This window comes from Ambystoma mexicanum, chromosome 6q (genome assembly GCF_040938575.1).
Source record: "Ambystoma mexicanum isolate Mex_15411 chromosome 6q, UKY_AmexF1_1, whole genome shotgun sequence".
Taxonomy (NCBI): Eukaryota; Metazoa; Chordata; class Amphibia; order Caudata; family Ambystomatidae; genus Ambystoma; species Ambystoma mexicanum.
The window spans coordinates 974,374,699-974,401,055 of record NC_090937.1 but is presented as its reverse complement, the minus strand read 5'-3'; the positions used below and the strand labels follow the sequence as shown (position 1 = coordinate 974,401,055).

General features: G+C 47.7%; 1 protein-coding gene across 1 annotated transcript in view; it reads left to right on the top strand.

Annotated features, from left to right (window-relative positions):
- Positions 1–26,357, top strand: part of LOC138516394 (uncharacterized) — a 746,393-nt gene that overhangs the window by 309,114 nt on the left and 410,922 nt on the right. The window contains exon 11 of the mRNA XM_069631475.1: positions 8,879–9,087. Coding sequence (XP_069487576.1) covers positions 8,879–9,087 — 209 coding nt within the window. The remainder of the gene's footprint in view (positions 1–8,878; positions 9,088–26,357) is intronic.

The window sequence follows — 26,357 nt, the reverse complement described above, 5'->3', positions numbered from 1 at the left end:
TATTGTCTTCAGAAGACCTTCCTTCACCCACACCTGTTCCCTGAAATCGGAATCTAAATGCACTGGCCAGGCAGTGACAATTAATATCAATGAGGGAAGACTGCCGCTTGTTAACCCAATGCCTGCAGCTTTGTGCAATGCTGCTGGGTCTGCCTTCAAATGTTCCGCTCAAGGCATACATTTGCAATTGCTCCTTGAAAAGGAGCAATGTTGCAACAATCACACTCACAGTCCCTCAGCAACTGGGTCTCTTTCTACTTGGATCATGGTACCTTGATTAAGGATGGGCTGGGCGTTGGTCTTGTCTGGGCGGTATCAGATAATATTATCCCCATGAATAATGTCGCCATACATACAGTCGCCGGGAAACGGAATAGGCGACATTATTTATGGGACCAATATATGGGGTAAATGGGAGCGGGGGTAGCAGGGGTGTCCCCCGCTCCATTAAAAAAAATATGTAGGTTGCCGGTGTGTCCCCTGCATGTTCCATATGGTAATATCGCCACAGAAAAACAACGCCATTCTTGTGACATTTTTGCGGGGATATTATCACATGGCAGGTTCACTCTTCTCTCTTGAATACCAATGTGTCACCAGTTGTCATGATCACTGCTTCCAAGGAGCCAGGACCAGCCCAACGTCCTTGGAAGCAGGCCCCTAACCCTAATCCTAGGCACCAGCCGGTCCCCACGGGGACCTTTTGGACCTTGTCCTGGCGCCGGTGGCACCAGGCTCATCAGAATCATCGGTCCCGGCACTGGAAGCGCCGGGCTCATACTATGTGTGCAGATGCTTGGGTGGACTTACCTGCAGCAGACCATGCTGCTTACTTACCAGCCACTTAGAAGTCCTCTGTGAACAGGAACTACTTTCTTACCTGGGTGGGGCAAGCTCCACTCCCTGGATTCAGCACTGGAAAGCTTCTGGAACTGGAACTCTTTTCTTACCTAGGCGGGGCCGTGGAGGAAGACGCCTCATCACTCCAAGGCTATTGAAACCACACCCGATAGATGAAACGTGCTTCGCGTTATTCTGCATCTGCAGCAGAACGCTCACCGAGTCTGTTCCAGCCTTTCTTCTTACGATCCTGAATCTGCAAGAATCATACTCACCATTCCGGCATCCTGAATCTGCAAGAAGCATACTCACCATTCCTGCATCCAGTCGACAGCGGCACCTGCAGAGACAAGAAACAGCAGGTTAGCAAGGCAGCCTTAACTCGCAGTGCTACTCACCTGATCCATCGGCTGTGGTCATTTTCGACACGCTGCACCTCCGCCTGCGAAGACAAAAGCATTGTCAATACTTACCGGCACTCCGTGAATTCTGGATTTCTTCACACTGCATCGCCGCCTGCGGAGATAAAAGCATTGTATCTACTTACGGACATTCCGCGGACTCCGGCGCTGCAAACCAACTTCTGAAAGACAAAAGAAGAGACATTAGACAGGTATTTACTTACGGCCATCGCGCTCTTCGCAATAGAACGCCTGCAATACTCCGGCGTCTCTTCAGCACGAACTACGCTGCAAGGGAAAAGACAGTTAGAGCGCTTGCATTTACTCACGCATTTCCAGGCGCTTCACTCCATCTTCCTCAAGAGTCCTGCAAGACAAAAGGGAGAAAAGCATTATACGAAGTCCTGTTCAATGTTAACGTGCCTTGCACCTAAAGACTATAAAGACTAAAAAGGTGTCTGGAAACTCATCGCTCGTGCAGTTAACAACGGTAACGGTCTTCTGAGTCCAAGAGGCCTATGTTTCACCAGTGAAGGAACTGGCAACAGCGCCCTGCACCAGACGCAGATGGAGAGCCCAGCATTCACCTATCTAAGGTGAGCACGTTGACCTGGGGGCTCTACGGAGAGGGAGAGAGAGGAAGAGGGACATTGAACAGCCCAGACCATTAACCCCCATATTCTTTCACCTGCAGAAACCTCACCCTACGAGTTCGACACACAGTGCGAAGAGGTTCGACCCCAGAAGCCCACCGGGTTCTGCACATCACCTTTCGAGTCACAGACACCATCCTGCCAAGATCAGCGCCTCCGTGGGAATCAGGTGAGCGTTACAGAATGCGAAGCCCGCCGCAAAACTCCTACCCAGGCGCAATGGAAACCTCAGACACTGATCACTTAGCCCAGTTGCTCGGGGAATTAAGAGCAGAAGTACATGCAGCTCGTCAGGAAACAAGCTCTCTAAGAAGAGAACTGATAGTTTCCAAGGAGCGAACAGAGGACCTCGCTAGGCAATTGCTACAAACACAGGCAGGACAGACACCCCTGCCCGCTCCAGGAGGAAGCTATCCTTCTGCATCATCTATAAATCCAGTGCAAATCAATCTACCTGGTAATGTGCCCTTGGCTCCGCCCAAACGTTTTTCTGGTGACCCAAAGAAATTTGCAGTGTTCCTCAACCAGTGCCGCTTACATTTCTTATGTCGACCAGCTGCATTCCCAACAGACCAGACCAAAGTGGTTTTCGTACTTTCTTATCTCAGTGGCAGCGCCGCAGATTGGTCGATCCCTTTAGTCACCCAGGATGATCCGGTTTTACATGATTTCCAGGCCTTCCAGTCCAGCATGGAGAAACTGTTTGCAAGACATGCACAAGGGCAGGCCTTGGACAATGAACTTCTTTCATTACGACAGGGTAATCAAGACCTCTTGACCCATATAGCCTCATTCAACAGACTCAAAGTGCAAACTCAATGGCCCGAGGATAAGAGAATAACGCTTTTCTACAGAGGCCTGCGTGGAGAGCTCAAGGATGTGTTAGCTCAAGTTGTGAACCCTCCACAGGAATGTTCAGACTATATTGACTTAGTCGTCCAATTGGACCACAGATTACAGAACAGGAAGGCTGATCGTTCTAAATTTGATACCCGAGTGTTTTCTAAACCACAGACTTCTACTAAGGGAGCTGACACTGTGGAACCCATGCAAATAGGGGGGATGAAAGGTCCTTTAACCCAAAAGGAGCGGGAAAGAAGAAGACAGCTGCAATTATGCCTCTATTGCGGGAACTCGGGGCACTTTCTTCGAGACTGTGCAGTGAAACCAGCTAAGAAGGCTGTAGGAGCCGCAGATTCCAGTACCTCAAGTTCTGAGCAGGGAAACGACCTAGCCCGGCAAGTGTAGAGGTCCTCTTGCCGAGCGTTAAGATCTGTCCCGTGACCTCGCATTTCGTGGTGCCCATGGTCTTCATTAGTCCTGCACGTCCGGATCGTTTGCATGCAATTGAAGCTTACATCGACAGCGGAGCAATCGGCAATTATGTGGACCGTGAAATGGCATCAAGGATGAATCTACCCCTTGTCCCTAAGGCAGTAAAAGACGTCATTACTACAGTGGATGGCACGGAGATAGCCTCCGGACCAGTAACGCACGCCACCCAAGAAGTGACGCTGGTGAGCAAGGAGGGACACCGGGAGAAAATCGTGTTCGATGTGATCAAGGCCCCTCAGTTCCAGATCATTCTGGGAATCCCTTGGTTAGAGAAGCACAATCCTCAGATCAACTGGCGAGCAAAGACGGTTCAGTTTCCAGAATGCTTTACCACTTGTTATCCTCGGCCTGAAGTTTCAGTGGCGGCAATCTCTTCTGAGGTTCCCACATTACCTCCCGACTACCAAGAATTCCAAGATGTCTTTCGGAAGGATCAAGCTAACACCCTGCCTCCTCATAGGTCTTACGACTGTCAAATAGACCTGATACCCGGAACAACTCCTCCTTGCAGTAGGATTTATGCCCTCACCGAGCCAGAGAATCTTCACCTCAGGCAATATCTGGACCAATACCTACCGAACGGGTTTATCCGTCCTTCTAAATCTCCAGCTTCCTCGGCTTTGTTCTTCGTTCCAAAAAAGGAAGGAGACCTTAGAACTTGTATAGATTACCGCGCCCTGAATCAAATTACCGTTAAAAACAGATACCCGTTACCTTTGATCCCTGAACTCCTGGACCAAGTCAAAGAAGCATGTATATATACAAAGTTGGATCTCAGAGGAGCCTACCACTTGGTACGAATAAAAGAAGGCGACGAGTGGAAGACGGCCTTTCGCACCAAGTATGGGCTATTCGAATATCAAGTGATGCCCTTTGGACTTTGTAATGCTCCTGCCGCTTTCCAGTATTTTATGAACGATGTCCTTAGAGAACTCATAGATGTGTGTGTTGTTGTCTACATTGATGACATCCTTGTCTATTCATCATCTGAAGAGGAACATCAGAGACACGTTAAAAAGGTTCTCGAGAGACTGCGTCAACATAACCTTTTTGCCAAGCTTGAAAAATGCGTTTTCAACGTAACCGAAGTTGAGTTCCTGGGATTCATATTGTCACCTAATGGGGTTCATATGGATTCAAAGAAGGTCGATGCAATCATCAAGTGGCCATCACCAACCTCGGTAAAAGGAGTTCAAAGCATGTTAGGCTTCGCTAACTTTTACCGCAGATTCATTCCTGAATTCTCTCGGATAGTCCAGCCCATCACCGCTCTGTTAAAGAAGAACAAACGTTTTGAATGGTCTACTGAAGCAGAACAAGCCTTTCAGGACTTAAAAGCTAAATTCATTTCTGCACCTGTTCTAAAACATCCTCGCCCAGAACTCCCCTACATCGTGGAAACGGATGCTTCTAGTCTTGCTATGGGGGCAGTATTGTCACAAAGAGATCCGGTCACACACCAATTACATCCAGTAGCCTTTTGGTCCCGCAAATTCTCGGCTTCCGAGATCAACTATTCAATTACAGACAAGGAACTTTTAGCTATCAGATCAGCCTTTAAAGCCTGGCGGCATTATCTGTTGGGAGCCAGACACACAGTCACCGTAATGACTGATCACCGCAATCTACAATATCTGAAGACGGCCAAAGCTCAATCTTCCAGACAGCTTCGCTGGGCTCTGTTTCTGGCTGAGTTTGACTTTATAATTACTTATCGACCCGGCAGTAAAAACGGAAAAGCAGATGCCCTCTCTCGGATGGGAGTAGATGAACATTTGACCAATCCAGAACCAATACCCATAATCCCAGAACAAAGGATTTTGGGGTTGGTCAGCGCTCAATCCTTTGAAGACATCAAGACTACAGTCAAGTCACTCCTAACTCCGGCCGATTTGCAGGACTGGCAATTAAAGGGAAAAGAATTCTCAGTGGATCAAGACCTACCATATTTCCAAGGACGATTGTACTTGCCCTGTGAGAAAATACAAAAACAAGTAATCTCCGGTTATCACGACTCTCTAAGAGACATTTCTGGTGGCCATCATGGAAGAAGGATATTAGAGACTTTGTAATCTCCTGCGGTGTGTGTGCCCAGAATAAAAGTCAGAAGGGGAAACCAGCCGGCCTTTTACACCCTCTGGATATTCTTCCCTGTCCATGGCATACCCTGTCCATGGATTTCATCACGGACTTACCTCCATGCTCAGGGTATAATACCATTTTAGTAGTCGTGGATCTATTCTCCAAGATGGCTCACTTCATTCCCCTGAAGGGCCTACCTTCGGCTTCGGTATTGGCCCGAGAATTCTTAGAAAACATTGTTCGGTTACACGGTTTTCCCTCGGTTTTAATCTCCGATAGGGGAAGTCAATTCATCTCCCACTTTTGGCGAAGTTGCTGTCGTCTAGCCCAAATTGATGTAAGACTTTCAACCAGTCACCATCCCCAAACTGACGGACAAACCGAGAGGACAAATCAGACTCTAGAGCAATATCTGCGTTGCATGCTCCAACAAACTGAAAACCCTTGGAAGGATATTCTTTGGATCGCTGAATACGCTTACAATAATTCGACTCATTCTGGAACCGGGAAGACTCCCTTCTTCCTATTATACGGACATCATCCTAGAACCTCTAATCTGGATCCTCCCCAAGAATTCGAAACACCTGCTGTGGATCATTTGCACTCTGAGATTACCCGTGCTTTTAAAGAAGCCACTGCCCATCTGCAAAGAGCTAAAGCTCAAGTCAAAAAGGGAGCAGATCGACACCGTAAAGAGGCCCCTCACTACGCAGTAGGAGATCAGGTCTGGTTATCCACTAAGCACCTGCCTCTAAAAGGACCCCGCACCTTCAACCCGAGATACCTTGGACCTTACCCCATCTCTACCATAGTTAATCCGGTGGCGGTCAAATTGGAATTACCTGCGCATATGAAAATACATCCAGTATTCCATGTCTCCTTATTAAAACCAGTACAACCAGAAACCCGATTGACTGAACTCCCAGAACCTGTTTTGGTGGACGGAGAACTCGAATTCGAAGTAAAGAACATTCTAGACTCCAAGATCTCCAAATCTAAGTTATATTATCTGGTTGATTGGAAAGGATACGGCCCCCAGGAAAGGTCTTGGGAACCCTCAGAATATGTCCACGCACCTCGGCTGGTCAAGAGATTCCATCTGAATCACCCCGACAAGCCAAAACCCCCGGAGAAGACACGCTTAGGAGGGGCCTTGAGGGGGGGTACTGTCATGATCACTGCTTCCAAGGAGCCAGGACCAGCCCAATGTCCTTGGAAGCAGGCCCCTAACCCTAATCCTAGGCACCAGCCGGTCCCCACGGGGACCTTTTGGACCTTGTCCTGGCGCCGGTGGCACCAGGCTCATCAGAATCATCGGTCCCGGCACTGGAAGCGCCGGGCTCATACTATGTGTGCAGATGCTTGGGTGGACTTACCTGCAGCAGACCATGCTGCTTACTTACCAGCCACTTAGAAGTCCTCTGTGAACAGGAACTACTTTCTTACCTGGGTGGGGCAAGCTCCACTCCCTGGATTCAGCACTGGAAAGCTTCTGGAACTGGAACTCTTTTCTTACCTAGGCGGGGCCGTGGAGGAAGACGCCTCATCACTCCAAGGCTATTTAAACCACACCCGATAGATGAAACGTGCTTCGCGTTATTCTGCATCTGCAGCAGAACGCTCACCGACTCTGTTCCAGCCTTTCTTCTTACGATCCTGAATCTGCAAGAATCATACTCACCATTCCGGCATCCTGAATCTGCAAGAAGCATACTCACCATTCCTGCATCCAGTCGACAGCAGCACCTGCAGAGACAAGAAACAGCAGGTTAGCAAGGCAGCCTTAACTCGCAGTGCTACTCACCTGATCCATCGGCTGCGGTCATTTTCGGCACGCTGCACCTCCGCCTGCGAAGACAAAAGCATTGTCACTACTTACCGGCACTCCGTGAATTCTGGATTTCTTCACACTGCATCGCCGCCTGCGGAGATAAAAGCATTGTATCTACTAACGGACATTCCGCGGACTCCGGCGCTGCAAACCAACTTCTGAAAGACAAAAGAAGAGACATTAGACAGGTATTTACTTACGCCCATCGCGCTCTTCGCAAAAGAACGCCTCCAATACTCCGGCGTCTCTTCAGCACGAACTACGCTGCAAGGGAAAAGACAGTTAGAGCGCTTGCATTTACTCACGCATTTCCAGGCGCTTCACTCCATCTTCCTCAAGAGTCCTGCAAGACAAAAGGGAGAAAAGCATTATACAAAGTCCTGTTCAATGTTAATGTGCCTTGCACCTAAAGACTATAAAGACTAAAAAGGTGTCTGGAAACTCACTGCTCGTGCAGTTAACGACGGTAACGGTCTTCTGAGTCCAAGAGGCCTATGTTTCACCAGTGAAGGAACTGGCAACAGCGCCCTGCACCAGACGCAGATGGAGAGCCCAGCATTCACCTATCTAAGGTGAGCACGTTGACCTGGGGGCTCTACGGAGAGGGAGAGAGAGGAAGAGGGACATTGAACAGCCCAGACCATTAACCCCCATATTCTTTCACCTGCAGAAACCTCACCCTACGAGTTCGACACACAGTGCGAAGAGGTTCGACCCCAGAAGCCCATCGGGTTCTGCACATCACCTTTCGAGTCACAGACACCTTCCTGCCAAGATCAGCGCCTCCGTGGGAATCAGGTGAGCATTACACCAGTGTAATAAGCAAGATGACTAACTTCTCAATCGCTTCTTCTCGTTCCAAGAAAAGACCTGGCAAATTGGCTGTTCATGTGGAGGGAGGGGCTTGTAGATCCACCCACTATTGAAAACCAATCATGTTTCCAGAACATCCACATTTAATATGTATCAGACACATTTGTATAAAATGGATTTTGTTGTATTTGATTCTTATTCTGAAAAATGAACTGGAATTTGATTTTCGGGGGCTTTTTGAGTTGAATTGAATTGATTATTTGTATAGCGCCTATGCACAATGTGTTTCAAAGCGCTTCATGGAGGGAGGGAACAAGGGATAATACAATTACATTCTTACAAGTCCTTGAAAACAATTTAGAATATGAGAAAATAACTATCATAATCAGCGTGGCGACATTTCAGATAGTGCAAGTGCAAGGAACAATAAGGGAGAAGAGGGGAAGGGTAAAATTGAGCTTGATGAACTCAATGCTACTAGGCGTATCCAGAAGAACTTAGAAAACCCTGTCAGGATTCAAACCAGTGAGCTTGAGGTTGCATTAAGGTTACTGGTCCTACTTATGCATATCATCCTTTATTGGTATGAAAAGAGAATATATATAGCTTTGATTTGTATATGTACTCCAAATATTGTCAAATGTCTGCTCTACTCTTCCTTGTACTATACAATTTACCTGGCCACAAAGGATGAAAGGCTTTTTCCTCAATATAGACTCTAGACGAGGGGATAAATCCACCACATTAGCATCATATAGTATTAATTCATTGTGAATTCTGAGATTCCAACTGAATAACTTGTTTTGTATGTGTATGTGTTCTTTACATGTGACGTAGATGCCTCATGTGATACCTGGCCACCACAAGATTTGGAAAATGTTCCTTTTAAAGAGTTTGATTTTGTCCCTTTATGCTGGTCTTAGTTATGCAGCAAGAGCTTCATCAGAGCTTCCAGGTTCCTGGAGTTCCCGAGGATCACTGCCATTGCTTCAAGAGAGTCATCACTGATCTGCAGTACAATCTGTCGAGCAAAACCGCCTCCGGATATATTGACATCCTTCCATTGAAGCCAGAGATCAACAAAGAGCTGCATGAGGCACATCAGAGCTTCATTAAAAGCATCCACAGCAGGGTAAGTAATGTACAGCCTAGGTCTTTCATGCTTCTCGTCTCAGGAGTTTGATGAATATGGCTTTCCAACAGAAAATGCAAAGAAAGTGTACTATTTCTGTACGGGTGTTTAATGATCTAAAACAAGGTAAAACCTATAAGTTAGATGTCAAACTCAAACACAATGTGGTGCCTTGTGGCAGGGCAACACCATAGAACGTTCATTTCTATGACACATGCCAAACACTTCTCAACAATCAACTTCTAGATGGGAGGACATGGAAACAGAACATTATGTACCCATTAAAGTGATGAGAGGTGGATACCCTAGAAAAGCATACAGGACACAGGTAAAAGAAATCTCCTGCGTTGCCTTCACTGATCAAAGTTTTGGAATATGCATGAGTGTGTATGTGTGTCAATTAGTGAGGGTAAGTCGCAATGTTTGTAAGGCCTTTGCTGAGGGACCACCCACGTTCAGGTGTCTGAACAAACTACTAACCTGCAAACACCACTCCTCAGGCTTCTTTATCCGATCTTTATGATGATTCTGGATTGGTGTCATATCAGTGGTTTAACAATGAGTATTCAGTCACTTAGACTGAGACTGAAAATGGTTTAGGTATACCAGAAGACCGGGGTTCACACTATGCATTCACCGTTCAGAGCACACAGGGCCCAACAAACCCTCCCCCATTATACAGACGGAGGACTCAGCCAAGGGCAATTTAGAACTGTCCTTTATTTTCCATAACAGACAGGGATTATACAGGAAATGGCAAAATCTCCAGCAATCACAGCTTCTGAGCCCGTGTCAGGGGCTTTTGTTGTGTGATGGCATTACAAGTCGGGCTCTTCCCCAAAAACCTAAGAGCTGACACGATTGGGTGGTTGGGGTGGTAGTGCCTATAGCCTGTACCTATAGTGGTTATCTAACGGGCCCTCTCATGTCAGGTGGATTTGCCTGAGCCTTCCCCACAAACTATCTATTACATTGTTGAAGGGTCGCAGGATTACCATTGGCCCTTGCCCTTTTCCATCCACCCCTGGATTTGTGTTCCCTGACTGGCTGGAGCTGGTCTCCTTAGGCCAGGGACCGAGCTCTGTTCTCAGTGCTCCGTGTACCTTCTCAAGGCAATGAGAAAGACTTTGTGTCCCCGTTGTTGCTACTGGTATAACCATTTTACCTTAGAGAGTGGCTGCAGGGTTGCAACATTGTAAAACAACACATGTATCAGTTCTTGTCTGCTTGGCTGGGAACTGCTCCTCTTCCCACTGTGGTAAATGGCTATTGTTCAGCTCGGCCGGATCACGTGGGTGAAGACTGCAAAATTAAGTTTTCTGGTCTGCAATTAGTGAGGATTTATTCTGCTATTTTGCAGGTGGCTTCTTGTCTCTGAGGCCAGGAATGTTCTGCTTGCTTTTGACCTTGGCTGCAAGCATCAGCCCTGGACAGCGTGCTGTGAAATCTGTTTTCCTTCGTCCCATATTCTGAGGCCTGAGGCTTCATGTACTTCTACTATGGTTATGCTATGATTTCTATATATCTATATTGTAATATTTTCCCTATAGGTTAGTGGTACATGGTCCTTCCAGGTTCCTTATACGATCCTATAGTTCCATAGGGTTAGTTGCAATAAGTGACTGCAAGCTTGCTCTGCATCTCCTGCTTTTCTTGTGTTTCTGCGTTTGGCTAATGAGAGAAAATAAGAAAGGCTTTTGACAGTATGTATATGTATCTGTCCTTTATCTACAGAACTGTTTATGCATGTTCTTCGTGTGTGCAAGTGTGTGTCTGTGTAACTTTGTGCAGGGATGCAAGTTTGCTTCGGGGCTAATGTTACTACGTCATGGTGTCTCTAATGATGTCAGCACAGCAGGATATTTGTCATTAGTCGATCAGGTCCAGTGAGGCACCTGTGTCCCTGATCAGTGTTGAGGCACTTGTATCCAGCAAGACGTCAGATGGATGAGGTCTGAATGGTTGTCTGAGAGAATATCTGTTTGCATATGTGGACGTTACTGGCCCTCCTGGGGGCTGGCCAAACAGTGACTGGCATCTTGTATTTCTGGCTCTTCGGGCTGTCATGCTTATGGGGGTCAAGAGGGGCATTCCAGGAACCCTTTCTTCAAAATAACTATTATTGGTCATGGTGCTGTGATTGTGTTTATGTTCCTGAGTTGACGTGTCTAGAACCGTGAGTACAAACTAGAATGTGTACAGTGGTAAACTGTTTGCTTTCTTCCACAGCCATTTTAGTACAGTTGAACCTCTGTTTTTCATTGGGCATAGGCAACGCTTCTGGCCAAGTTTCCACCCACCTTCTCCCCAACAGATTCAAGTTAATACTCCCGCCGTAGTTCATGGGCTTCTGTGCTATGATGAGCCAGATATCGTCAAGGATCTGGTGCTACTGGAATGCTCGTTACAGGGATTGCCCGGCGGCGCTGCATGTACAGCAGAGGAAAGGAATTCTAAGGATTTCTAAGATCTGCTCCCTTCATGGCATTGTGCTACCCTGACATAGGGAAACTCTGGGTTCACCTGAGAATCCACATCATACTCCAAAATTGCTGGAGTCATGCACCATGGGCTGACAATCTTTACAATTCCCCACGTCCCCTGGGATGGCAGACACCCTTTCTCCACTCCAAAGGCCATTCCCCAAGTCCACGGAGGGAGGGCAAAGGGGGTAAGATCCGCCCATCCAGCTACCAGCAATCCTGCCTGCTACAGTCTGAACAGCCAGAATGGCAGTTCTATTTCAGGAGATGGCAGCATGCCTGCCAGAGTAGGTACACCAACCACTTCAGGGAGCGAAGAACAGGGACAGTAAAATATCAGGATACTTGAAATAACAATATGGTCAAATGTTTTGGAGTCTTTGATGTTTCCTCAATGTCACTTTTGTGAAATCCCATAAATGTGTCCCCTACATACCCCATACAAGCCTGCAACAGCAATAATACTACTATAAACTGATGCAGGAAATCCAGATAGGGCAACTGTTTTTTTAAAAAACAATCTTACGTAGGAAAAGGTCACCTTTTATGATGGTGGCTATTTCTATAGACAGAGAGTTCCGACTTGGGTATGCACTGACCTCATTAGGCCAAAGGCTATGAAAAAGGTTCGGGACTTGGCAGTCCATTCTTCTAGCAGAAAGAGTTTTGTCTTAGATGGATTTAGGAAGGTAGTGTTGGTCTATTCTCGGCCGGTTGAAAAGCAGCCAATAAAAGTGGATTTGGCTTCTGCAGCTAGGGAGTTACACTGAGTATGAATTGTGTGTCATCTGTGTAGTTGCATATCTTTAACCCAAAAGGATTAAATCAGTTTGGTAACTGGGTGGAGATAGTTTATTCCCAGAAATATTTCTCCTACGTCGTCCATCAAAGCAGCATTTCTTGAGACTGATGCAGGAAATCCAGATAGGGAAACTAGTTTTAATTAAATATGAAGTGGTAGAAGCCAACTTATGTAATGCCAGCTATTTCTGTAGACACTTAGAGCTCAGACTCGGGTCGTTAGGCCACAGGCTATGCTACGTGTTCAGGGATCGTTAAATAGCATTGCGGAAGGAGCGCATTCATGCGCAACCTCACAATAGGGGGTTACTCATTTTAAGTTTAAAAAAAGAGAGTTATATGGTCTAACGACTGCCAGATTAAACTGATTTTCACACTGCTAACAAAGAGCATGTTTCTCTAATTTTAAAGGCTGCACAGAAGCATGTTATGGTTGAAAATGTCAAATGTGTTCAATAGAGATAACGCAACAGCCACCACCCTGATTCTTCATGTTTGCCACCTGGCAGCGTTAGCAGTTTTCCATGTGAGCCGCGCACGTCGTGATTCACTCGTACCGAGCTGAGGGAATAACTATTGATTAAAGGACCCCTTGTAATCCACTACACGCACCTTTTTCCAACCACTTTTGAATCGTGGCTTGCTATCCAGTACTTCATAGAACTGGTTTCCATGCACGCAGTTGATAACGCGGCAATACTTTCGAACTTTGCATCAGCCCTCTAAATCAGACCCGGAACATAAATGTAAAAGTTTCTCAAACTGAAATGGGGGACAGCCACTCGCAATTTGTCTGTGTGGCACTTGACAGATAATCACTAATTCTGCCAAAGGTGACTCTCTCTAGATTGATTCATTGTGAAGATCATGGCAAATACTACTATCTTATGAACATTCACCAGGGGTTATAAAGAATGATGGTGTTATTGTGAAGAAATCAGCGTCCTGAAGATGGCCTCTTATTACTGAGCTAGTGACACTAGGGATAGTGTCTAAAACATTTAAGCTGGCCGAAACATGTCGACTATCCAAGATACCCACAGAAAATAATCTGGGGCTCTTCCTTTTCTTTGGAATTGTTAATTGAATTTGTTGTCCTGTCTTATCTGTGACTGATTCTTCAGTTTGTAATAAGTTGTTTTCCCTGTTTCCAGTGTTGTGACGTTGCACCGTTTTTTAGTCTTTTATTGGTGTAATTTATGACTAAAAGTTGACGTCAAATTGTGTGTTTTTGATGTCTCTTAATAAGTTTGTTTGATATAATAAAATGAGAATTGAATAAAATCATGTTTTTACAGAAGTTAAGTGTGTCTTTCACCACATTTCCCATGTGGAATACGGGTCAATTTGATCACACGCGGTAATGTACAAACAGTGTCCCATTGGCCAAAGTAGCGAAAAGAGGGGTAGTCAGTCTCTTTTTTGTACGTATCCTTTATGATATTAGTTCCCTCCGAGCACTGACCCACCCATTAAAAAATTGGGAACTTACCTGAGTAGGTATAACTTCTTGAATTCATTTACATTTATTGAAGTGAACGAGCCACCGCCCAATCGCTTTACACTTTGATTGTAAGAACCATTCTCCAGGTTCCACAGATTGCCACTGCACCCTTTGCTGCTATTGGGTTCACAGTAGGTTTGGATGCCATTTTGAAGGCCAGTTGACCAGTCCGTTTTATTCAAGCTTGGGAACTGCCAGCCATGTTGTCGCCATTTGGATGTTTCTCTATGTCACTTGTGGTGGTGGATGGCCAGCATTTGTAATTGTGGAGTCTGTCGCATACCGTGGATTTCTCTTGTGTGCTCCGTGATTGAGTTGGACTGCGTGATGATGAAGGCACTTAGAAACAGTGAAATGGAGCACAGTGAACTGAACGCATAATGTTTTACTGACAAAAACATACGCATTACTATCGATCATACTTAAATGGACACATATTTGCCCCATCCCTTCCCAGGCTTCTGCAAACTGCTCCCATTTTCCCACCGTCTCTCTCTCGCTCTCTCTCTCTCTCTCGCTATCTATCTCATGCACAATGTACACAGCGATGGCAGGTGAGGGGAGAGGGTCTGCCTGGGCACTCCCCTGAATTCCCTAAGTGAAGTAATAAGGGTTGCCAGGTGGTAGGAACTTTGGGTGAGAGAGAAGTGCGCCCTTGGCTATAACCATGGAAGCCCCTTTTTCCTTTCTTGGTAAGAAGGGAGCAGTGCTCACAGTTCCTAGCTCAAGTGCACCAAGTGTGCTTCCTGGATCTTATCCCATCTGGCAAAGCCCTTCATTTGTCAAGGCCTTGGGGAACAATGCCCGGTAATTTGACCGTAAATCAGCCCCAGTGCCACCAAAGGCGGCAGCTCGAAAACTGTGGGACCTCAGTCACGTGATGTAAAGCAAGGCCAGCAGAGAGAGAAAGCGGTCAGTGGATTTGGTACTCCAACTAGACTTGCAAATAGTGGTAGAGTGTGGCCTGATGCACTTGTAACGCCCCCTTCGCCCAAAACAAGACCTTCTCACACAGCGCACACATGCTCACATGCATAGCAACAGATGGAAAAGACATTGCTCCAATGCACAGTCTGGGTATACCCTTTTCATCGTTAGTCTTCAAAGCTATCAATGGTCTTGGCCCAATATATGGATTGTAGGGTGCTGCAGAGAATGGGACGAAAATTTCCGTGGACAGTGTGGGCCTCCTCTGGTGGCTGCGTGTGCTGGAGGGGGGATTGGTATTAGCAAACGTGTTGATACGTACATGCATACTGGACCTTCATTACAGACCTCTTTCCCTTTCTACTGTGTCCACACTCACCCAGGGTTCATACAGGCTCTGGACGGCCAGGATTCAGGGACTGGCCTTCATTATCAGCAAGAAAACATCAGAACCGTGGACTCAGTGAGAGCGAGGGAGGTGTCACTTGTATCACTTGCCCCTCCCCTCCCTTCTCACGTGCTCTCCATGGTCTCCTGCCCTCCTAATCAGGACAGAACTCCTAAAGGTTTGGTGTGCAGAGTTACAAGCCTGATTTGTGTGGGGTTCGTTCTCCTTAAATTGTGGCCTGGGAATGCATGGATCTGGGGTTGCTGTATGGGGGAGGGCCTTGTACTCACCTGATTATGTTTCTACATTTAGAACTACTCTATGTGGATATGGTATGTTTTTTTCATGTTGTGTTCGCGGTTTTCAGGGGTAGGCTTTGGTTGCCTCTTTGGAATTCCATCTTTTACGGTTACCCTTTATTTAATGCCATTTCGGTGTGTGTTCTTTGACTAGACTCCAGCACTAGTTCATTTATTTATTTATTGGATATTTGTAAGGCGCCTATACAACAGGACAGTGTTTCAAGGCACCACAAGGCACAAGAGAAGGGAACTAAGGGAGCAAAAACGATGACAATGAATGAAAAATAAAACGAGAAACGGTCCTAATAGGCCAGTGTGTTGCTAGCGTGGCCTATTCTGCAATATGTTTCCCTTTTGTTCTGCGAGGTTGTGAGGTGAAATGCTTTTCTGGACAGAGGTATAGAGGGGATACAGAGGTTGGTGTGGGGGGTTGAGGGTGGTCAAAGGCTTCTATGAGCTCGGCCTAAAGTTGTATAACAATTTGTCTCATCATGTGTGCCCATCATAACGATTAAATAGACAAAAGAAGGTAGTGTATTTCCCCTGCCTGTATTTTGGTAACGTGGTCCAATGGCAAGCCATACTCTGCAGAGATGGGCATCAGCAGCTGAAGCATCCAAGCATCAATATTTAGGTAAACAAGAAAGTAAAAAAGTCCACGCAAGGATCTATAAGAATAAGTCTTTACTAAACACCACCCAACGCAGTAGGGTAAAAATACATATGAAGACAGTTTTAATAAAATCGTTAAGGTAGGGCTGTCAATTGGGAATTGAATTGCAGAAGATGTAGCAAAAATAGGCAAACAGTTAAAGGAAAAGGAAACTCTGGAATGTCTTTGGCCAATTAGAGAACGGGCACCTAACCAGTCTTAATGGCCTAAAGTGTAGAGTCAGGGAACCTGGGTGCCCATGATGATGCCTGTGGAATGACACCTAGCCCACAGGTTCTCTACTTTAGACTCTTTACAAGGTTCAACAGCATCCAGTTGGTCTTCTAGGCGCTTCCAATGAGTATGGCTCAGAGGTATTCGAGCACCCTTTAGTGACACACAGGCTGCTTGATGGGTCAAGGTCTGTTCTTAAAGTTGCATGGCTTGATGGTCTTCATGCGTGTTAGGAAATATTTCGTAATTGTAGGTAATTTTCCTTCCATGTGGCAACCCCTAAACTTTTTGCTGTTGTTTTTCACCTTGTTCTTGACTTTGCCAGAGAAGTGCAGCCTTCTGACGCACTCCTCTGGGCTTTCGCTCCTTTCTTATGGGGAAACTGACATGCCCTTAAGACAGTCAGTACCGGGGAACGCTGTTTCCCGTAGTTTCTTTTAGCATGTTGCGGCTTTCGTGCAACATGACACAAGAGGGTACTGTAAGCTAAGTTACAGCTCTCTTGGGTCTCTAGCCTTCTACAGGCCCTAGATACTCGTTTAGGATTGTATCTGATCGGTGCAAGTGATTCAGGGACAGGAATGGTGGCAGCGATCGTTTCTTGTGTTTTGAGCTCCTTTTGGCGTTCTAAGCGCGTTTTCCGCGCTTAACCCAAAATGGTGGCCTGGCTCTCAAAATGGCCAGACCACAAGGCTCCTTTGTCCTGTCCGCTGACCGTCTTGCTCCCTTCACCTTCCCCAGGTCGAGCCGACCCGGGGCCTTCCTTATTTGGGCATGTACTTTCCCGCGAAACACTGATGCTTTCGCGGGCTTCTACATGTCTTGTGTGTGCCTCCAGGATGTGGGCTGGGATGTCTGGTCCCAATACACATCCTGGGTGCCAGAGAGTCTAGGGTGGTGTGAATGCCTGGGACCACCGTGGTCCGTGATTGGTCCACGAATGGTGTGAGTGTTGATGAGCGGATCTCCCATTGGGTCCCCTCCGTTTTGGCGCGAAGGGAACTGTGGATAAGAGGGGGCTGGAAACACCACTACCATGTCGATCTCCTGAGTTCTCACGAATGAAGGAATACAGGAGCCACGTATCGTGCAACCAAGAGGCTGAACCAAGGAATCGCTGGTGACCCGCTGAAGGACTGCACTGCTGTCGTCTTGTGAAACCCTTTTCACCTTTGATCGAACCAGAAGGCCTGTACTGGTACTTCGACCCTTGGAATAGCGGGAACAGCTATTCTCGGCATCTTCACCATCTCCTGCCAGTAAGCCTTCGGAAGCGTCTCTGGGCCATCCAGCTGACTGACCAGCTTACACGGGAGTCTTGCTCTGTAACCGCCGCCAGGTTGTGTAGTATTTCGAGTTCTTGTCACTCTCACACGCTTCGTACACTTGGCGTTCCCAGGTCTGAAGTGAGTAGTGTACATTTGGCTCAGATACACACGGCCGCTCCGTTGCCCTGCTGTGGTAACAAACTGTGCGGGTTTCTTCGATTGGGACGTCTTTTTACTCGACACGACGACGAGGCGTTCCCTGCTCTTCTGAACCTGCCAGCTGCTGAAACTGACGCGGAGAAGCCTGGGTCTGCTTGCATCGGGGACCGGTGAGTAGCATAGCTAGGATCTGGTCGCCCTCCTGCAGGAGCCCATTGCTTTTCCCCGCTGTGTCAAACAGCACCCTTTTCCGTACTCGCGCTCTGCTTCTGCCCACTGTGGAGGCTGCGCTTGAGTCGCGGAACTTGTTCTTCTTCTTTTGTGCACTAAACTGAACTGCCTGATTTCCCTCGAAGAGCTTCTCCTTTTGCCCGTTGGCACCAGCGCGTGCAGGTACTTTTGAGCACAAGGCTCCACTCTTCGCAGGACTCGGACTTCCATCTAGTTAGGTGCCTCTGAAGGCGAACTGGGTCTAAGCATTATTGCGCACTGCCTGTTTTCCCTCCCTTTTAGGTGGACTACACATTTCGTGCATGTAACGCTTGAGACTTGTTGTATTTGTATATATATTGTGTTGATATGGTATGTGTTGGTTTACTATCGTTATATTGTGATTTTCTCGCTACGGTCATTGTTTTAAAGGCCTTGAAATAAATGTGTATATATTTTTAAAATAACAACTGTTTGGAGTAGTTTGTAAGTGTTCTTACTTTGTGTGCTCATTGCGGGCTTTCAGTCACCCTCACCCCTCTTGAGACCTAGTCTTGACCGCCGCGATCGCTACCTTGATTGGTCTGGCTCGTCCAGAGGTTACCCTGTTCCAAGTAATTAGGTTGGCCTTCTGAACTTCTGCGCCACCAGGACAGAGTTCAGAAATCCGTCTTAACAAATTGGTGTACAGCGGTGGGATATGACTGAAGGTATCCAGTGTTGCGCATGAACTAAGGCATTTCAGGTTATTCCAACGTAGTGAATTGTTGTAGTATAACTTTAAAAAAGCCATAGACCTATCTAACAGTATGGAAACAAATACCTTGTTAACTTTAAATGCTTCCAAATCAGAAACATTGAAAAAGATGTGTGCGGAGAGAGGTGTTTCCTCTCAAGGCACGAAATTGGAAATGATCCAAAGAATCGTGGCGTGGCAAGAAGCGCAGCTTGACGCTATAACTTCTGAGGACAGTGCGGAAGGTGGTGGGGCTGCTCTCACTGGTAGAACCGACGGTTCTGCCGCTGCACTGATCCATCGCGACCACGAGGACAGGGAGGACGAGATGTCTAATGTTTCCTCTGCCAGTGCTGATGGGGAGGCTCTGCTTGAATTCAAGAAGCAAGAGCTGCGGTTTAGGCAGCAGGAGCTTGAATTCAGCATAGCCAAACTAAAAATCGAACAGGCAGAAAAACAAAAAGACAGGGATCACCAGTTGGAACTGGCCAAGCTTCAGTTTGCAAATGGGTCCAAGGGTCCGGGACATGGGTCTGGGGCTTCCTCTCATCCACGGTTTCCGAAAGATCTGCTCAGTGTGTATGAAGAAAGGAATGACATTATGGACGGGCTGAATGCGTTTGAGTATGCATGCGAAGTTCAACAAGTTGACAATGCTGATAAGATTTCCTGGTTACTCAGCAGACTGCCCCATTCTGGCTGTAGTGCCATTATGGAAATGTCGAAGGCTGAGCGAGCTAATTTCGCAATGTTAAAGCAAACTCTCATTTTAAAGTTTGGGAAGACTCTGTCCCAATATTTGAAACGTTTCAGAGAGTGTAAGAAAAAGGAAGGTGTTACTTGGGTATCTTATGTCACTGAATCCTTGAAAAACTTAACTGGCTGGGTCGATGGTTATAAGGTTTCTACCTTCGAAGGCATGATAAATCTTGTCATGCTGGAACACATTTTTGCATCTTCTTCCCCGGAGCTTAAGCAGCATTTGGCCGATTCGAAGGAGATAGATCCTAAGAAGCTGGCCATTGCAGCCGACTTATGGATGTCACATCGAGTGTCCCATAAGGACAAAACTCATCCTGGTAAGCAGGAGGAAGGGAAAAAGTCCAAGGATATGGAGGGTGGAGCATCTGATAAATCTTCTTCTCATAAGGGCCACAAAAGAAAAATAAGGGTAAGACACAAGAGAACTCACAGGGTAGTGGAGGTCAGCCTCCGAAACAGAACTCTGGTTACAGTAAGCCTCCCTATGTAAACAGACCCAATGGATCTTGTTTTGCTTGTGGAGCAACTGACCATGTGAAGGGGGATCCCCGGTGTAAGGTTAGACCTTTGGGGGTCCACTCCGCTAATCTGGCCTTCTCCTCCTACGAGGAAGAAGAGATTACAGGAGCATCCTTCTCCTCAGACTCATTTCCCAGTGGGATAGAGGCTGAGGTAGTTTTAGTGTCCCTGGGTTCCTGGGAGCCTAAAGTCGCAGAGGCTTATGCTAGGATTCCGGATAATACCAAGCACTACTTTAAAGACAGTGGCCCTCATTACGACCCTGGCGGAGAACCATGGTGCAATTTGCACCATGGTCCATGGCGCAAAGCTGCCAACTCCGCCATGGGGGTTGGCGGACTTACCGCCCCATTCCGACCTTGGCGGGGCGGTAAGTCCCCAATCCCCATTTTACCCTTCCCCATTGCCATTTTTGCCCCATAGGGCATAATGGGAGTGGGGAAGGCGTTAATTACGCCACCGTAAATTACGGTGGCGTAATTAACATCAAGGTCCCGTAGCGCCATGGATTTTTCCGCCCGGAAAAAGCAGGCGAAAAAGGCTCCATGGCGCTACGGGAACTCGTAGTAAGGCGGAAGGGTACGCCATGATTTACGCTGGCGTAAACCCTTTCCGCCAGGGTCGTAATGAGGGCCAGTGTGCTGATCAATGGAGTAGATACTCCAGCTCTTAGGGATAGTGGGTGCAGTCGCACTGTAGTGGATTCTACCTTGGTAGACTCAGAGGAAGTTGCCAGAGCTACTCTGATGCCCACTAAGTTGGCTGACGGCCCACTCCGTATGTTCCCAGTAATACCTGTAAATCTTACTTTAAATGGTACAGCAGTCAGGATTCCAGTGAGCATTCAGAGAAACGTCCCGGGAAAGGTCTTGTTAGGTAATGATCTCAGAGCTTTAGGGCTCGTAGGAGACACTGCCGAAAGACCCTACACACGGTCTCAAGCACGGGCAGCATTGGCCAAGACCAATACGCTGCCCCCGTCGAAGGGGAAACCCAAGGCGAAAGGAGTCGACAAGTCAAGACGAGGGAAAGAGAATATTCCCCCGAGCTCGCCTACCACTGCGGTGGAGGAAGTTGGTCAATCGCCCGGGCCTGACGAGGAGGTGGCGATGCCTGAAGTATTTGACCCCAACGATCATCCTGAACTAAAAGACTTGTTAGTTGAAGGAGGTCCTGATAGGGACGAATTCAGTAAAGGCCAACGTGAGTGCCCATCTCTGGAAGGCCTAAGGAGACAGGCCTGCTCCCAGCTTGAGGGTGAACCTCCTGGGACGCATAGGATTTATTGGGAAGGTGGACTCCTGTATAGTGAGCCCACAGAGTCTACAGAAGGAGACCATAGGAGGTTGGTGGTTCCCCTTGCTGTTAGGCCCTTCCTCCTGCAGTTGGCGCATGAAGTTCCCCTTGCTGGTCACCTTGGTATGAAGAAGACCAAGCAAAGGTTATCCATGCACTTCTACTGGCCCAAGATGGGGGTGCAAGTAGAAAGTCACTGCAGGAGTTGTGCTCCTGCCAGTTGTCTGGTAAGGTTGGCGCGACAATCCAAGCTCCGTTGGTACCGCTCCCAGTTGTGGGGGTACCGCTTGAAAGGGTAGGGATCGACATCGTTGGTCCCCTTGACCCGCAAACATCCTCGGGCAATAGGTTTATCCTGGTGCTGGTCGACCATGCAACCAGATATCCTGAGGCCATCCCATTGAAAACTGTAACTGCCAAGTCAGTTGCAAAAGCTTTACTTGGCATATTTACTAGGGTTGGCTTCCCTAAAGAAGTTGTGTCGGATCGTGGCAGCAACTTTATGTCGAAGTATATGCAGGCTATGTGGAAAGAATGTGGGGTCACCTACAAGTTCTCTTCTGCATACCACCCCCAGACCAATGGTCTGGTGGAATGTTTCAACAGAACGTTAAAGAGCATGATTGGGGCTCTGGCGGAACCTCAGAGAAGAAAATGGGATCTTCTTTTACCAAGCTTACTGTTTGCCTACCGAGAGGTACCACAGGAGGGTGTTGGCTTCAGCCCCTTCGAACTTCTGTTCGGTCATCCCGTACGGGGACCCTTAGCCATCGTCAAAGAGGGATGGGAGATGCCCACTCCCCCTGTTACTACCAACGTAGTTGATTATGTGCTAGGGCTCAGAAAACGGATGGTACTTCTGATGGGCTTGGCTAGTGATAAATTGAAGGCAGGACAAGCGCTGGTGAAACATTGGTACGACCAGAAAGCTTCCCTCATCAACTTTACACCTGGTCAGCAAGTCCTGATCATGAATCCCATAAGGCCTCAAGCTTTACAGGACAAATGGTCAGGCCCGTACACAGTGGTGGAGCCCCTGGGTGAGGTTAACTATTTAGTGGACCTTGGAAGGCCTGGACAGGCTCCAAAAGTGTTTCACGTGAATAGGCTGAAGGCTTTTGTCCCAAGAGTCGAAATCGCAGCGCTGCTACTGGCTTCAGATGTTGAGGAAGAAGAGTCGGAACCTCTCCCCGACCTGTTCCAAAGCGGTCCTTCAGATAGCTCCTTTGAGGGTGTCCGAGTGGCCCCTCACCTGACTTCTGATCAGCAGGCTGAGGTGAAAAGTTTGCTTAGGCAGTTTTCCCCCCTGTTTTCACAGTCGCCTGGTTTGACACCTTGGTGCAAACATAACATTGACACAGGAGACAGTGTACCTACCAAAAGTAGGGGATACAGGATGTCAGACAAAGTACGGTCTTATATTAAGACCGAGGTCAACAAGATGTTAGACCTTGGGGGGATTGAACCCTCTAGTAGTCCTTGGTCCAGCCCTGTGGTTTTGGTTCCAAAGGCAGGCACTTCTGAATTGAGGTTCTGCGTGGATTACAGGGCTCTGAATGCTGTCACCAAGACAGATGCACACCCCTTGCCTCGAACAGATGAGCTGGGGGATACTTTGGGTGCCTCCAAGTACCTCAGCACGTTTGACCTCACTGCTGGCTATTGGCAAATAGCTTTAGCAGAACATGCCAAGGAGAAGACAGCATTTTCTACTCCAGACGGCCTTTACCAATTCCGGGTAATGCCGTTCGGGTTGAAGAATGCACCTGCCACTTTCCAGAGGCTTGTGAATCATGTGTTGAATGGGTTGGACGAATTCTGTCTTGCATATATGGACGATATAGCAGTTTTCAGTGCCACCTGGGAAGACCATGTGAAACACCTCAGGGTTGTGCTCCAGGCTCTTCAGAAAGCACACCTGACCATAAAGGCTAGTAATTGCCAGATTGGACAAGGCTCAGTGGTTTACCTTGGACATGAAGTAGGTGGAGGGAGGATACAGCCTCTTCCCAGTAAAGTACAAGCAGTACAAGACTGGCCTACCCCCACTACACAAACCCAAGTGAGAGCCTTCTTAGGACTCACGGGGTATTACCGCAATTTTGTGGCAGACTATGGCACCAAAGCTGCCCCTTTGACTGCCCTCACAACTCCGAAGAAACCCAAGAAGGTAACTTGGACCGACGAGTGTGAGAAGGCCTTCAATGGCTTAAAAGACTCCTTGTGCCAGGCCCCTGTCCTCAGGGCCCCTGATTATCAAAGACCTTTTATCGTGCAGACGGACGCCTCTGACACTGGGATAGGAGCTGTACTATCACAAGTAGACGAGAAGGGTAAGGAACACCCTATTGGTTTTATTAGCTGCCAGCTTAAGGACAGAGAGCTCAGATGGTCCACGGTAGAGAAAGAATGTTTCTCTGTTGTGTGGGCCCTAAGGAAGCTGAGGCCCTACCTCTATGGGACCCACTTCACTGTGCAAACTGACCATAAGCCCTTAAAGTGGCTAATGAACATGAAGGGGGAGAATCCAAAGTTGCTTAGGTGGTTCATAAGTCTACAAGGCTTCGACTTCACTATTGAGCATAGGCCAGGTGTCCAACATAGCAATGCTGATGGGTTGTCCAGAATGTTTAACCGACCTGAACAAGAGACTCATCCAGGGGTGAATTAGTTCCCCCTGTCCATAGTCTGGGAGGGGCGAGTGTTAGGAAAGATTTCGTAATTGTAGGTAATTTTCCTTCCATGTGGCAACCCCTAAACTTTTTGCTGTTGTTTTTCACCTTGTTCTTGACTTTGCCAGAGAAGTGCAGCCTTCTGCCGCACTCCTCTGGGCTTTCGCTCCTTTCTTATGGGGAAACTGACATACCCTTAAGACAGTGAGTACCGGGGAACGCTGTTTCCCGTAGTTTCTTTTATCATGTTGCGGCTTTCGTGCAACATGACACAAGAGGGCACTGTAAGCTAAGTTACAGCTCTCTTGGGTCTCTAGCCTTCTACAGGCCCTAGATACTCGTTTAGGATTGTAATTGATCGGTGCAAGTGATTCAGGGACAGGAATGGTGGCAGCGATCGTTTCTTGTGTTTTGAGCTCCTTTTGGCGTTCTAAGCGCGTTTTCCGCGCTTAACCCAAAATGTTGGCCTGGCTCCCAAAATGGCCAGACCACGAGGCTCCTTTGTCCTGTCCGCTGACCGTCTTGCTCCCTTCACCTTCCCCAGGTCGAGCCGACCCGGGGCCTTCCTTATTTGGGCATGTACTTTCCCGCGAAACACGGATGCTTTCGCGGGCTTCTACATGTCTTGTGTGTGCCTCCAGGATGTGGGCTGGGATGTCTGGTCCCAATACACATCCTGGGTGCCAGAGAGTCTAGGGTGGTGTGAATGCCTGGGACCACCGTGGTCTGTGATTGGTCCACGAATGGTGTGAGTGTTGATGAGCGGATCTCCCATTGGGTCCCCTCCGTTTTGGCGCGAAGGGAACCGTGGATAAGAGGGGGCTGGAAACACCACTACCATGTCGATCTCCTGAGTTCTCACGAACGAAGGAATACAGGAGCCAAGTATCCTGCAACCAAGAGGCTAAACCGAGGAATCGCTGGTGACCCGCTGAAGGACTTCTCCTCTGCACTGCTGTCGTCTTGTGAAACCCTTTTCACCTTTGATCGAACCAGAAGGCCTGTACTGGTACTTCGACCCTTGGAATAGCGGGAACAGCTATTCTCGGCATCTTCACCATCTCCTGCCAGTAAGCCTTCGGAAGCGTCTCTGGGCCATCCAGCTGACTGACCAGCTTACACGGGAGTCTTGCTCTGTAACCGCCGCCAGGTTGTGTAGTATTTCGAGTTCTTGTCACTCTCACACGCTTCGTACACTTGGCGTTCCCAGGTCTGAAGAGAGTAGTGTACATTTGGCTCAGATACACACGGCCGCTCCGTTGCCCTGCTGTGGTAACAAACTGTGCGGGTTTCTTCGATTGGGACGTCTTTTTACTCGACACGACGACAAGGCGTTCCCTGCTCCTCTGAACCTGCCAGCTACTGAAACTGACGCGGAGAAGCCTAGGTCTGCTTGCATCGGGGACCGGTGAGTAGCATAGCTAGGATCTGGTCGCCCTCCTGCAGGAGCCCATTGCTTTTCCCCGCTGTGTCAAACAGCACCCTTTTCCGTACTCGCGCTCTGCTTCTGCCCACTGTGGAGGCTGCGCTTGAGTTGTGGAACTTGTTCTTCTTCTTTTGTGCACTAAACTGAACTGCCTGATTTCCCTCGAAGAGCTTCTCCTTTTGCCCGTTGGCACCAGCACGTGCAGGTACTTTTAAGCACAAGGCTCCACTCTTCGCAGGACTCGGACTTCCATCTAGTTAGGTGCCTCTGAAGGCGAACTGGGTCTAAGCATTATTGCGCACTGCCTGTTTTCCCTCCCTTTTAGGTGGACTACACATTTCGTGCATATAACGCTTGTTGTATTTGTATATATATTGTGTTGATATGGTATGTGTTGGTTTGTATGTGTTGGTTTACTACCGTTATATTGTGATTTTCTCGCTACGATCATTGTTTTAAAGGCCTTGAAATAAATGTGTATATATTTTTAATATAACAACTGTTTGGAGTAGTTTGTAAGTGTTCTTGCTTTGTGTGCTCATTGCGGGCTTTCAGTCACCCTCACCCCTCTTGAGACCTAGTCTTGACCGCCGCGATCGCTACCTTGATTGGGCTGGCTCGTCCAGAGGTTACCCTGTTCCAAGTAATTAGGTTGGCCCTCTGAACTTCTGCGCCACCAGGACAGAGTTCAGAAATCCGTCTTAACAATGGGCAATTGTTGGGAAAGTGAAAACTTCATTCCAGGTGTCACAAAGAGTGGCTGGCAGGTGCCCAATGGCAGCATGGATTTCTATCAAAGGTGGGTAGCTGACTTGGCTCTTTCACGCTGATTGACAGGCATTTCAGCTAGCACAGACTTATGATATGATTGGGTATTTATAACACACTTAATACCCAGAGGTTTCTAAGCGCGGACCCGGGGATTGAACCT